The following is a 13505-nucleotide window of genomic DNA, read 5'->3' on the forward strand; positions in this document are numbered from 1 at the left end:
CACTGAGGGGCATTTGGACTGATTACTTTTATCACTTGCCTTTCCCCCTTCTCACCTCTAGCATTCCTTCATGTTATAATTCTAACTGCTCATACCCACTCTTCTCCATCTTTCCTATTTATATTTTTCTCACTTTGACACCATCTCAGCACCTTAGTCCTTTTATTTTGCCACCACCATAAAGGACTTGTGTTCTTCCCCACATTGATTTGTGATTTCCTACTATTTATTCAAGTGCAGCCCAAACTCTACTAATTAATTTTGCGGGCAACAGTGGTTATTTCTATCTGGAGCATTTCTTTTTCATGTACGGTGTTTGTCACAGGGTTGTGGCTGCATGTGGCTTGTGAAGGCCATGAAGTAGTTAAGTGGTACATTTGTGAATGAATCGCTTTACGCATTTAGAAACCAGGCCAGCCTCCCATGAAGACATTACCGTCAGATGTGGCTCACCCCTGTGTAAGCGTGCATACGTATACATGTGTACTGTGTATACAAGGTAAGGGTCATTTATAGGAGCCATCCTAATTCCAAAGAATGAAAGTTTTTCTTTCTAAGTGTATACTTTTAAAGTTTAATGCCACCCTGTCTTTTTTCTTACTTGTATTTATGTGTTATTTGATAAATAACACAGAAGGTTGAGTTGTTGATGGTAAGGAAGGAAAGACAAATGGATGAACCTAAAATAGTATCATGGCCTTCACACCTAGACAAACCTGCATTCAAATCTTGAATCTGCCACTGAGAGGCCATGTAACCTTGAACTTGAAGCCTCATATATTTCTCTTCTGTAGTGGAGATGTTCATATGTACCTCAGAAAATGTGTTGGGGGGGCTGGGGATATAGCCTAGTGGCAAGAGTGCCTGCCTCGGATACACGAGGCCCTAGGTTCGATTCCCCAGCACCACATATACAGAAAACGGCCAGAAGCGGCACTGTAGCTCAAGTGGCAGAGTGCTAGCCTTGAGCGGGAAGAAGCCAGGGACAGTGCTCAGGCCCTGAGTCCAAGGCCCAGGACTGGCCAAAAAAAAAAAAAGAAAATGTGTTGGAAGCACAAAATGAAATACAGTATTCTAAGCAACTAGTCAAGTGTCTGGCACAAGGCGAATACTTGTGGGTGGCTGAGGTATTGTTTCACGTGTCCTGTGATCCCTGCCTTAAGTAAGGCAGATTTTTCTGGTGGTTTGTAGAAAGAGGGCTTATAGGGGTCATTGTGCAAGGGGTATGGAGAGAATAAATTAGCCAAGAATTGAAGGGTACTCTTTGTGAACTTACTCATCTACTTGAAAGTATTTTGAGCACTTTACAACCTGTCACAAGCATTCCCAAAGGGAGAGAAAGATAATAGGATATAAACCTAGCGATGTCATGAATTCATCAAAAAGCCTAGCCCAGAAAAATTTGGCATTCTAGCTTTGATATTCCCCCACTTTACATCTTTAATTAGAGGTTGAATGATAGTAAGTATTTCTTTTTTGATCCTAGCTCACAAATACATAATTTAAACTAGTCCAGTAGGGACAAACAAGCAGGTCTTCCCATCCAGCTAGGTATTATCTTTTTGTTCCTGCCACTGTTCCTTCGATTAAAATGTAAGTATTCAAGCTTTTTATTTTTCTTTTCAATCATGGAAAACCAAAAAAAAAAGATCAATTCAAGGTTTGTGTTTATCTTAACTAGTTTTGAATGTCATATACTTAGCATAAACTCATTCTTCTACAGAAAGAGAACTTTCCTAAATGTGTTTTTTCTTCTTTGTATATGTGGAGCCTACAGAGTTTGTTTTGATCAAAAGTCTTGCTTGGCTCAACCCAAGTTGTACAAGACCCAACTGGGGAAGAGCGAGTAGTTGGGGGCTGGGTGGGACGTTCTCAGAGCTGGGCTACTGATTTCACTCAGAGGGAGCAACCCCACACAGTCTAATGGAAAGGACCATCTCAGTGTGACTCATGGCCTTCCTTGAAGCCCCATGGGTGGCAGATCGATCTGTTTCGCATAGGAGAAAGCCAAGGCTCAGAAGTTGGGTACATGGATAATGGTCTCCTAGCAAGGGGAGAGGCAGGTGGAGTGGACATCTTTTTGACGTCACAGCCTATGCAGCTGTGCTTTCCACAGCTGGCTTGAGATGAGGATTTACAGCTGGATACCACATGCTCCCTGGAGAAATAGGCCAGCAGGGATGCTCGTCCCTTCATTAGGCTGTCACTTTTCATTGTGGTGTTAGTGTTCCTAAATCACTCTAGAAATGGTGTCTTTGAAGTGGTGGAATAATTCTAGCAATGTATTGGGTCAGTAAAGAGTAGGAAAATTGAGAAAGCATAAGGAAACAGAAAGCTGCTTCTTGGCCTTTTCAAACCACAGAGAATGAATAAAAGTGGCAGCATCGTGCTGTGCTTCATTTCCAAGCCCCCTGGCTGACTCTTCACTTTGGCAGCAAGGGCAGAGCCTATGTAGGGGTTGGAGCCTAGGTGTTCCAGAGTCCTCATGTTCAAGGCTTGGAAGTCCCCCTGTAGAGGAAGGAAACAGCTGCAGAGACTTTGGGTAGTCTAGAACAGCTGTACTTGTTGTTGAGACAAGACGGATAAGACACCGGCTGGTGGCCTGTGCCTGTAATCTTAGCTACTCAGGAGGCTCAGATCTGAAGATTGCAATCCAAAGCCAGCCTGGGCAGGAAAGTTCATGAGATTCTTTTTTTTCTTATTGTCAAAGTGATGTACACAGAGGTTACAGTTTCATACGTTAGGGATTGGATACATTTCTTGTACTGTTTGTTACATCCTCCCTCATTCCCCCTCCCCCTCCCCCTTTCTCTCTCCCCCCATGAGTTGCTCAGTTGGTTAACACCAAACCGTTTTGCAAGTATTGCTTTTGTAGTCATTTGTCTTTTTACCCTTGTCTCTCGATTTTGGTATTCCCTTTCACTTTCTTAGTTCTAATACCAGTATACACAGTTTCCAATGTGCTCAGATAAAATACAGTGATAGTGCAGGTACAGCCACAGGAAGGGGATACAAGAGGATCATCAACAATAGAAGCTATGGTTTCACATGGCATGTTGAAAGTCATTACAACAGTGATATAACACTCGTTTCCATAACATGGAGTTCATTTCACTTAGTATCATCTTAGGTGTTCATAAGGGTATAGCTATTGGGCTCTTGTGATCCTCTGCTGTGACTAGCCTAAACCTGAGAAAACTGGAAGTGGCATTGTGGCTCAATGATAGACTGCTAGCCTTGAGTGAAAGAGCTCAGGGACAGCGCCCAGGCCCCAAGTTCAAGCTCAAGACCAACAAAAAGAAAAAGAAAAGACTGAGTAACTTGTTAGACTAAGGATTTCCATATAGGTTGGTAAGGAAAAGTTTCAGAGGTCATCTCATTTCATACCCTGGCCATTCCAGGCATGGCTTCCACATCAGAGCCTCAAATTGAGGGTCATGACACGAAATGACCTGCATTTTACGAAAAGCGAATTGGAATCAGGCACCAGTGGCACATGCCTGTATTCCTAGCTACTCAGGAAACTGACGTCTGGAGGAACATGGCTTGATGCCAGCTCCGTCAGAAAAGTCCATGGGAATTCTCCAAAATAGCCCACAAAAAGCTGGGCTGGGAGCAAGGTTCAAGCAGTAAGGCACCAGCCATAAGCTAGCAAGCAAGCCATACAAGTGTAAGGCCCTGAGTTGAAGCCCCAGAACAGGCCAAAACAGGAAAAAAAAAAAAAAAGTAGAATAGGTGCTTGTCAGCGTAGGAGAGTAGATAGCTTTGCTGAAAGACTTTGATTGCTCTGTGTACACATGTGCAGGGGAGAACAATGAGAACAAAAAAAAAAGCTTGTGGATTAGCTAGCTTGACTTTGGACAAACGCCACAAGTCCCTACCTCAGATGACCATCAGTTCTGCTTGTTCTTGACCACTCTGTCTAGATGTACTTTGAGCATTTAATTGAAGGAAACAAAACAGCGAAGGGAAAGACTTCTGGAATGAACGGAGTGGGAAACCATTGTACAGCCTTGAAGTCCTCGGTTAATTTGGCTGGGGCAGTCTTTAGGGACTTTCCTGATCCAGGACCTGGCCCCAACACCGTGGTGAGGTGACACGCTCCCAATCACGATCACCTGTGTGCTCGGTCTTCACTGCCTGTTCTCCATCGGTCTTACAGACAGAGGGTAAGACCCTCAAGGGCACAGAGCGTGTCTTACTCATCATTTTAGTGCTGCCACATAAAAATGATGGACATGTGTTTTAATGTTTTGGATTACTTCAAGCACGGTTTAGTTGGAAGCCAGTGGCTCATGCCTGTAATCCTAGCTTCTCAGGAGGCTGAGATCTGAGGATCATGGTTCAAAGCCAGGAAAGTCCCTGTGGCTCTTCGCTACAGTAAAACTTCCAAAAATGCCAGAAATGGCACTGTGGCTCAAGTGGTAGTGTGCTAGCCCTGAGCAAAAGAAGCTCAAGGACAGGGCCCCGGCCTTGATTTCAAACCCCAGGGCTGGCCACAAAAGAAAGGCACTGTTTCCCATTCTTAGTGAGGTAAGTGGAGGTTGGAGTATCATCAACTCATGGAAAGGACAAGGTATGGGGGTGATATAAAGTGAGTATGGCTTTGAAAATTGGTAGTAATATACCAAACAACACAAAAAGAAACAAGACATTGTCCAGACTAAATGGAGAAAATGAATGCCTGCTGTGAGATCTGTCCTTAGGGCAAGTAACTTCAGAGGGAAACCAGAACTACTATAGCATAACCTTGCATGCCCATGTATACTTCTACATGTTCTTATTGGGTGCTCCGAAAAGTCCGGGGAGGTGGGAGGACAGTGGCACTGCCACTTTGCAGATGGGAAACTGAGTTGTTGGTGTGGTTATTGACTCCAGCGATCACACTTGATCTGTGCCATTTGCTACCTTTCCACGTCGCAACAAATAGTTATGATAACGACAGTGCCAGGTTTATGTCACGTTCGGCCCCTTGAATTAGTGGCTAGGTGATAGAATTAAAACGCTGTAGCCTTACAAAGCAGTTGTCTCCGGATTGAGAAGGATCTTTTAAACTCGCTGGATGCCAGAGCCCCCTCGCCAGCACCTCGTTCTGATTGGTGTGTGTGTGGTGGGCAGCCTGCTAAGTCCTAGGGCAGCACATTCCATTTTGAATAGATAAGGATGCTGAAGAAGCAAGGGGGTATGGCAGAGATTAGAAATAACACTGACTGTTCAGAAATGGCCAAGGGGAGAGGTTCATGCCTGCAGAAAGAAGCAGAAGCTCAGGCTGTGAGATGGGATGGAAAAGGCAGAGAGTGAGACCTCAGGGACAGGAGGCCTCCATGAATTTGGGTGGAAACTGGTGGGTGTGTTCTGGGGCTTGTGAGTCAGCTCTTAACTCTGTCTGGGAAGCCTGTATCCCTGCTCCTTATGGGCTGCCAGCCTCTAAGGGCTTAGCAAAAGTCAGACTACAACTGGGCACTGGTGGCTCAAATCTGTAATCCTAGGTACTCAGGAGGTTGAGATCTGAGGATCACAGTTCAAAGCCAGCCTGGGCAGGAAAGTCTGTGGGACTCTTATCTCCAATTAACTACCAGAACACCAGCAGTGGAGTTGTAGCTCAAAGTGATAAAATGCTAGCCTGAAGCAAAAGAGCTTAGGGACAGTGCCCAGGCCCTGAGTTCAAGCCCCAAGAACAACAAAAACTAAAAATGAAAGAAAAAAAATTAGACCACTAGACCTTAGACGCTGAGATTATGGCCTTTTCAAGGTTGATCTTTTCTGAGTGGTATTTATGGCTTGACACAAGTTGTCACACCATTTAAGGTTTTGCTACATCTATTTGTAGACCTATTCTTTCCTAACCCCAGTAGGATGATGATCTGTGACCTACATGTGTGTGGTAAGTGGATTTCTTTACCACTCTGACAAATTCCTCAAGAATAACCTGATCTGCGTGGGGCACAGAACAGTGGAGGCTGTGGTGTAGGCCACTAGGATTCGATTGCTATGCGATTTCTTTACTCCCAGGTCATTGTACTCAGAGTCTATTTAGGTGCTAAGTACCCCTTTACATGGACACAGGCAGTTTCTCTAAGGAACTCCTAACCACTCTTCGAAGCCCATCTCAAACTCCTTTCTTTCATGTGTGCACTTATCCAAGAAAATTCTGCATTCAGGAAAGTCTCTAGCTTACAGCCTGCGTTTGTTAGGCATTGGCTTTCCTCTGCAGTCCCTAGCTCAGCGATTTGCCCAGGTTTGCTGGTCTTTCCTTTTCTGTCTAGAGCAGGAGTGGGGAACCTTTTTTTCTGCCAAGGCCCATTTAGTTGTTTCTAATAGCATCATTCATAAGCCATGCAGAATCACCAATCCAGGTAGACGGCTGAGTGGAAGCCAACTAGAAGCATATATGTCTGTCCCATGGTGTACCAAATGATTTCCTGAGGTGAATTTCTCACTCCTCTCTCAAGAAAGGACACAACCCCAAAGCCGTACAGTATTGGTGTCAGGAAAGGGGAGTTTCTGTGAGTACAGCAACTGTCGGAGCTTATCAACCTTCTGTGCAATGGAGGGATGTGATGGAAGATCGCTAACCTTCAACGCCATCTTCCCCAAGCCGAATAGAGGGGTCCCAGAGTGAGGCAGGACAGTGTCCCACACAGGGCCAGTTCCTGTGGACAACACAGAATGAGGCAGGACGGTGCACTAAGCAGGAGCAGCTCCCACTGGCAGGGAGCACATGGCCATTGTGACCATGGCCACAGAGACTCTTGTGTCCATTCACCAGCAAAATGGGGCCGCGGTCAGGTAGGACTTCCGCCTGCCTTTCACATACTGGCCCTCCTGCCCTGCAATGCCTGGGCATTCTGACCCCTTTCTTTCTTTCTTGGTCTCTTGCCTTCGGAGAGTTTGTACTACAATGAAGGTCAGAGGCATGATTTGGGTGTGGACATCCTGGACTGAAAGCTGTGAAAGATTTCCCCCCCTCCCCCAAAAAAATCACCTGGAAAAAATTCCATTCTTAAAAGTCTCATGCAGAGTCCAGACACCAGAATTCCAGCACTAGCGAAGTAGAGGCAAGAGTCATTGAGTTCCAGAGTTACGTAGAGAGACCTTTATCTCAACAAACAAACCAACAAAAACTGCCTGGAGCTGGTGGCTTATACCTGTAGTCTTAGCTACTCAGGAGGCTGAGATCTGAGGATTGCAGTTCAAAGCCAGCCTGGGCAGGGAAGTCCATGGGATTCTCACCTTCAATTAACCACCAAAAAGCCGAAAGTGGAGGAGTGGCACAAGTGGTAGATCACTAGCCTTGGGTGCAAAAGCTAAGGGATAGTGCCTAGGCCCTAAGTTCAAGCTCCAGTATCAGCACAAAGAAAAACACCAATAGTATGAACAAAATAAAATAACGAAAATATTTTGTATAGAAAAGCATTGTGGGTTGTGTGTGTTTCCTTGGTTGAGCATTGCTTGTTTTCTCTTTATAAGTCTAGCTGCTAGCCCTTGCCGGCGGTCCTCTGATGGCTCCCGCTGAGGTGTTCTGAGGCTGTGCATTGATTAAAGATCTTGCTGCGGCCCTCGAGAGCACAGGGTCTGTACAGATGGACGCAGGAATGTGAAATAAGATGAGGCTGTACGCTGGGAGTTGCTCTTTTTAGAAACATGAAGTTGTAATTGCAATATGCACATCTGTGTTTCTGTTGTCCCTGCCTTTTGGGTCTGCTGGGTTGAGATGAGTGGGCAGAGATGACTCCTGACTCAGGTACCTGGAGAGTAGTTTCAGATGGAGTGAGCCACGTGGCATGGCTTTCCGTGAGCTCTGTGCTGTGGAGAAAGGGAACTGCGGTTCTTCAGGGCACAGGTGTAACTCTGTTTCTGTCTCCTCAGTGATGGGTTCTGCTACCGTGATGGTTCCATCTAGCGAGCTCTGATGACACCAGCCCATCATGTACAGTGTGGAGGATCTCCTGATTTCTCATGGATACAAACCATCGCGAGACCTCCCAGGACCACGTGAGGAGAACCCCAAGGGGCGCCGGCAGGCCAGGTCGAGGACTCGCGCAGAACACGACCTCCTGAACGGGTATGGAGACGATCCTGCCGCCTTTGCCCACGGTCAGACCGCCCAGGGGAAGAGACCCGTGAGTGACGCTGAGAGCCGCCGCAGCACCCCCGGCGGCCGCGGGGACCAGCCGGCTGCTTCTGCTTCTCGGACTCCGGAGGCGGGGTAAGCTTCCGTGGTGACCCGCCATTTCTGACTCGACACTGGGTTTACGTGAGTAGGTGCTCTCAACTCCTCGTGGATGAGTAGATCCGGAGAGGGGGACTCGGGGTCAGAGCCTGGAATGCCTCTGTCCTTTGTGGTGTCTGGAGTCCTTCGGAAGCCCGTAGCACTGGGTTGGCTAAGCCTTCCATAAACAGCGGCGCACAGACACGCCACTGCTGCAATCCTCTTCTCTGCTCTCGCCTCATGCTCAGTCTCCTTCCATAGAGATCACTCTAGAACATTGAATAGTTCCCGTGTGCCCACCATACAGTAAGAGCAGCCTCTGCCTTTCTTTCTTTTTCTCTAGTTGGTCATGGGGCTTGAACTCAGGGCCTGGGTGCTGCCCCTGAGCTTTGTTGCTCAAGGCCAGCACCCTACCACATTAGGCCACGGTACCACTTCTGGTTTTCTGGTGGTTAATTGGAGATAGAGCCTCTTGGATTTTCCTGCCCAGGCTGGCTTGGAACCTCAGTCCTTAGATCTCAGCCCCCATAGTAGCCAGGATTATAGGCATGAGCCACCAGGACCTGACTGCATTGCCTTTCTTATCAACACATCTCAGTATTTTCTGAGGTTTCAGAGAGTTGAAAAGGGAGGATGTCTTCCCCGCCGTCTGCGAGGCAACAAATATTTCCTCTTGAATATTCTTTTAATCGTACTAGTCTTTGACCTTCAGACACACACAGCAGCCCTCATGTGGGTACTGGGGAAGTTTCTCCTTAGGACAGAACAAGAGAGTGGATGCTCAGCATGGGACGGGCGCGCTAACATTCTCTCCTAAACAGGTTTGGTTGGAACAAATCTGTCATTCCTGCGTGAAACTGTGATTGTCTTTTATGCTACCTTGGAAAGAAGCCCTTGAGTAGATTGAGCGTGTAGCCAGGTAGAACCAGCCAGGAAGGGACACAGGAGATACAGGGAAGAGAGGTCTGAGGAAAAAGTGATTTGAGAGGAAATAAACAGATGCCAGTAGTTGATAACTACGAGCAATGTAAACAAATAGATAAATGAGGCAGAGCGAGCGCACCGTGACACATGGGAGTTTTGGGTCTGAGTGAACACGTGTGCTCTGCCAGTCCCCAGCCATGGTCACTGGACAAGCGCAGCTGGGCTCCTGCTGCCCGTCCCATCCCACACAGTGAGCCCTGCCGGGCTGCTCTCCAGGCCTGGAGCACATGTAGCCCAGGACGGCCGTGTCCCTCCCCAAGCCAGCAGAGGACTGGGACAAGTTATGAGGCTTCTCTAATGCCAGCTTTCAGGTGGGTTGAGGTCAGACCTAAAATGAGGCCTCACACCTGGTGTCGGCCTTAAGAGGGAGCCTAGCTTAGCTCCAAGCCCCGGGCTGCTAGATGCCAGTGGCTGCCACCCCAAAGAAGGGCCAGGCCAGGACACAGTCTCCACGTATGAAGAGGCTCCAGTTTGAAAGAGTCTCAGTTCTGTGAGTTTGTCTTCCAGCCACCCAGGGCTGGACTCGCTTCTCACTTCCTTGTTCCCACCCTCCCCCAGCAGGCATGGTCATGTCCTTCACTATCCAAGGAGCTCTAGAAGGAGTATTTGCTGCCATAACTACAATAGGTAGCTCGTAGAGTGTGGAGCTTTGCTTCTCTGGGGACACTGTCGGAGGGAGTAGCCCACCTAAGGTGGTGTTGGCCATGACCAGAGTCTCGGCTAGAACTCCAGCCAAGGGTGTCACCGATTGGGCAGCATAGCTTTCTCCTCATTTGCTGGAAATGCTGTGCTCACAGCTTTCCAGCGAGGACATCAAGCAATACTGAGTATCCAAGACGGGAAGAGAGAGGAGGTTTTGATGTGCAGAGACGTGAGGAATGTGCCAGCCACCCAGCAGCCCTTACGCCCCGGTAACAAGAGGATAGGACCAAGAGTTGACGCTCTTTCTACACAGTTTATTTGAACCAATGAGTGGAGAGAACTTGTGTCCCACAGGTATATATTAACCTGTGGGACCCTCCTTCTCATGGCTGGAAGGTGCAGAGGGGATTGTGTGATATCTGCCCCAGTCACTTTGCCAGGGTCGTGGACCCAAATCCAGCCACCTTCCTCAACCACCAACCACCCTTTCCTCTGCCGCTCTCATTACCAGAGTTCCAGCCACAAGGGGTCGCCCTGTGGTCCCCACGCCTTCTTCAGGATTTTTCCCATGGAAATCTCTCTCTTCTAGTACTTCTATCGCTTTTCTCTCTAGGCCCCTAGCATTGTCAGCCTCCTGAAGACCAGTCCCATGTCTTAATTCATCTGTGACCTGGTTAATTTCTTGTACTTCATAAACACTCATTCCTTCGATAAATCCTCCGGATCCATCCTGGCACTCCTATGCCTATGGATTTGGGTGCTTTGCTGAGTGCTTGAGAACACTTGGCTCCCATGGGACTCAGAGAAGTTGACTCCTGAGGCTGAGTCCCATAGTGTGTGGCCCTCCTGGTTGGGCGGATGAGGTGAATGACATGGCCCCTGTATGCCAACGGACGGGGACGAGGGAGGAGAAGGAAACAGCCATCGATTGCACATAACTTCTGGCAGACTGAACAGCTCTGAGCTGCTCCTCCTTTGTGGATTCCTTGTGTGCAAGAAACTCCCATGTGAAATGACAGCTTGCTGTAAGGATGCAGCCTCCATGTGCAGGAAATGCAGGAAGACTGGGCCCTCCTTGGGAATGACAAAGCTAGAGCTAACGCTGGCCTTTCAGTGGCTTCCTCTCTAGACAGTGCTAGATGGGGCATGGTTATTCCTCCGTCAGCCATCTTGGCCCTTGCTCCGGTGCCTCTCTTCTGCAGATCCCTTCTCTCCACTTGACAGTGGGACTACTCGGTGAAGGTTTGGTGTTAGAGCAGATAGCTGGCTACCACCTATGCCTCTCTCTGCTTAGTTTGCAGGTAAAGAATGGATGGCTCGGTAGCCGCTAGGTGCTGTAGCCTTGTTGGGGACAGTCACAGGGAAAAGGCGGGGGGGGGGGGGGAGGAACTGGGGGAAACATGGATGCTGTCGCTCTGCCCACATCAGCTTTGGATGACGATAGTTTCCAGGCCGTGGGTGCTAACCAGGCACCCCAAGACCTGTTGTTCTCTCTCATCACAAGCCAATCATTGAGCAATCCCAAAGACATGACATTTCCCCCTATTCAAAGGACTTTTCTTGAAGAGAGTTGATCCGCATTTTAATCCACTCCTGCCCAGTCTCTGTCAACACTCTGTGGCCGCAAAGGTACCAGTGGGTTTTGCGTGAAAAGTCACTGACACGGTACAGGAAAGACCCGCAAGCCCTGTCCAGAGCTTGCTCGCCAGCACGCATGCCCACACGCCACCACGCGTGCCCACGTGGAGGCTAAGGGCGTGGCCGGGAAAGCTTTGTGTTGTCCGAAGGCCTCCGGTGCCGGCACCACAACAGAGTAAGACTCAGCTCCCATTCCGATGGGTAAAGGCTGTTATCAGGCACGAACATTTCCTTAATGTGTTTCCTACGAAACCCTATAATCGGAGGAGGCTGTAAAATAACTTGACAGAGCCGGGATTGGGTTCTGAAATCATACCACAGCGGGCTTCTCTTCACTTCATTCCAGGAATTCTGGTTAAAAAGAAGCTTTGTTAGTTAGCCATGAGAGTAACTCATCATTATCCCTCACCATCAGCGGCTGTGGTGGCTAATTAAAGACTTAGCACACTGGGCGAGTCTCTGATGCGGTGGCGCGCGCCCTCCTCTTGGGAGGTTTTTATCAGATGAACAAACATCCCTTCCCAGTGGTGCTACTGGCTATGGTAAACAGTCTGCTTGCAGGGGCTTTTTAACCTTCTCTCAAATCATACACTGCTTATAACGGCTTTCCAAAAAAGGAATGCTTCAAGTTTAACATCTGTTTCGATGCAAGTCTTTGTCTTTACAGATTTGTAAATTCACGCACAGTATTTGTCTTTTAGCCAAGCACCAGCCATTGTCCTCTTGGACGTTTATGGGGGAAGTGTGGATTCTTGATCTCCTGTGTTCCTGAGCACAAGGGTCAGGCCTCCTGTTTCCCTATCTCCGTGGGCATCTTTGTTCTTGTTTAGAAGCAGCATAACCTTCCAGAAGCATCTATTCTCTGTGGCACATGCTTTCATGTGGCTTTTTTTTTTCTTATCAGCTTTTCTCAATAAGAAGCAGGTTGAATTTTTGGAGCACAGCCTTCCAGAAACACAGATGAGGAGGCCCCCGAAGAGAGAGCAGACCTCTTGCTCATCGTGTTTTGGCCTCCACAATGTCACTCAGGAAAGCCCTGTTGGTGGGAAGGCTGGAGACGGGGAAATACTCACCTGGGAGACGGCAGCCAGTGAGAAGGGGAGTCCCAGGGCTCCCGCTGCTCTGCTTTCTGCTGGTTCCGTGGGAATCAGAGCCACGGGTGACACGTGAGCATCGTGCAGGTGCCGCAGCCACGGCTGCCCTGCTCACCTGGAACAGCCCTCCTCCAAGTCGGCTGTGATCCGCGGGCGCCCACAGAGTAAGACGACGGTCTCTGAGCTGCGTGTGGATGAAGAACTGGAGCCCAGACTGGAGACGCAGCGGATGAAGCTTCCAAACGCCAGCTCCACAGCCGCGGGGCTGTTAGGCACTGCCCTCGGGCTGTGTTCATAGCCCTCGGGCTCTCCTACGGGCACCCCAGCGGCTACCTTCCCTACTCCTCCCTATTATGAACCGAGTGTCCAAAGAACAGAGGGTCCGAGGCGCAGAGGCCTATCAACATTCATTGACTAAGTAGGTGAATAAGTGGACATGCGGATAGAGCAGAAATGAGAGAAGGACGTGAGAAACCAGTGGGAGCTGGGTTTAAATGCCTACTGTGCCACTGAATGGACTACACTAGCAAAGACAGCTTAACTTAAAAACATCTGAGAGCTGTGTTAAAGAGAAAGTAGGAAAATCTTGAAATGATCCGCTTTACAAAAACTATCAGATTTGCATGAGAACAAACATGGGAGCTTGCCCTTCCTGTTTTGTTTTAATAACCTAAATATTGGTTTGCACTACAGCCTCCTGGTGGAAATGGGTGTGGCCTCTTCCTTACTGACAAGCCACGCCTGGGAAGGGCATCGTCTTGTTAAGACAGTGGGTCAGATCATCACTTCCTGTGATTGTGAAGGCCTGTCGATTACAGCTTAGCAAAAGACAATGCCGATCTAAAATAACATCAATCCAGACAACCACTCAGCTCTCTTGTCCTGTCCTGTGTGCTGGCCAGCACCTCCTTCCCTCCAGTGCAAGCAAAAGAGTT

General features: G+C 48.4%; 1 protein-coding gene and 1 long non-coding RNA gene across 4 annotated transcripts in view; one reads left to right on the plus strand and one right to left on the minus strand.

Moving 5' to 3' along the window:
• The window catches only part of Jcad (junctional cadherin 5 associated), a 43990-nt gene that overhangs the window by 10681 nt on the left and 19804 nt on the right, over positions 1 to 13505 (plus strand). For all 3 annotated transcript variants that reach the window (XM_048367550.1, XM_048367549.1, XM_048367548.1), the window contains one exon: positions 7870 to 8209. In XM_048367550.1, coding sequence (XP_048223507.1) covers positions 7929 to 8209 — 281 coding nt within the window. In that variant the 5' untranslated portion in view covers positions 7870 to 7928. The remainder of the gene's footprint in view (positions 1 to 7869; positions 8210 to 13505) is intronic.
• Positions 1 to 13505, minus strand: part of LOC125366828 — a 31596-nt gene that overhangs the window by 3139 nt on the left and 14952 nt on the right. The window lies entirely within an intron of this gene.

Source organism: Perognathus longimembris, chromosome 18, assembly GCF_023159225.1.
Source record: "Perognathus longimembris pacificus isolate PPM17 chromosome 18, ASM2315922v1, whole genome shotgun sequence".
In the NCBI taxonomy this organism is placed as follows: Eukaryota; Metazoa; Chordata; class Mammalia; order Rodentia; family Heteromyidae; genus Perognathus; species Perognathus longimembris.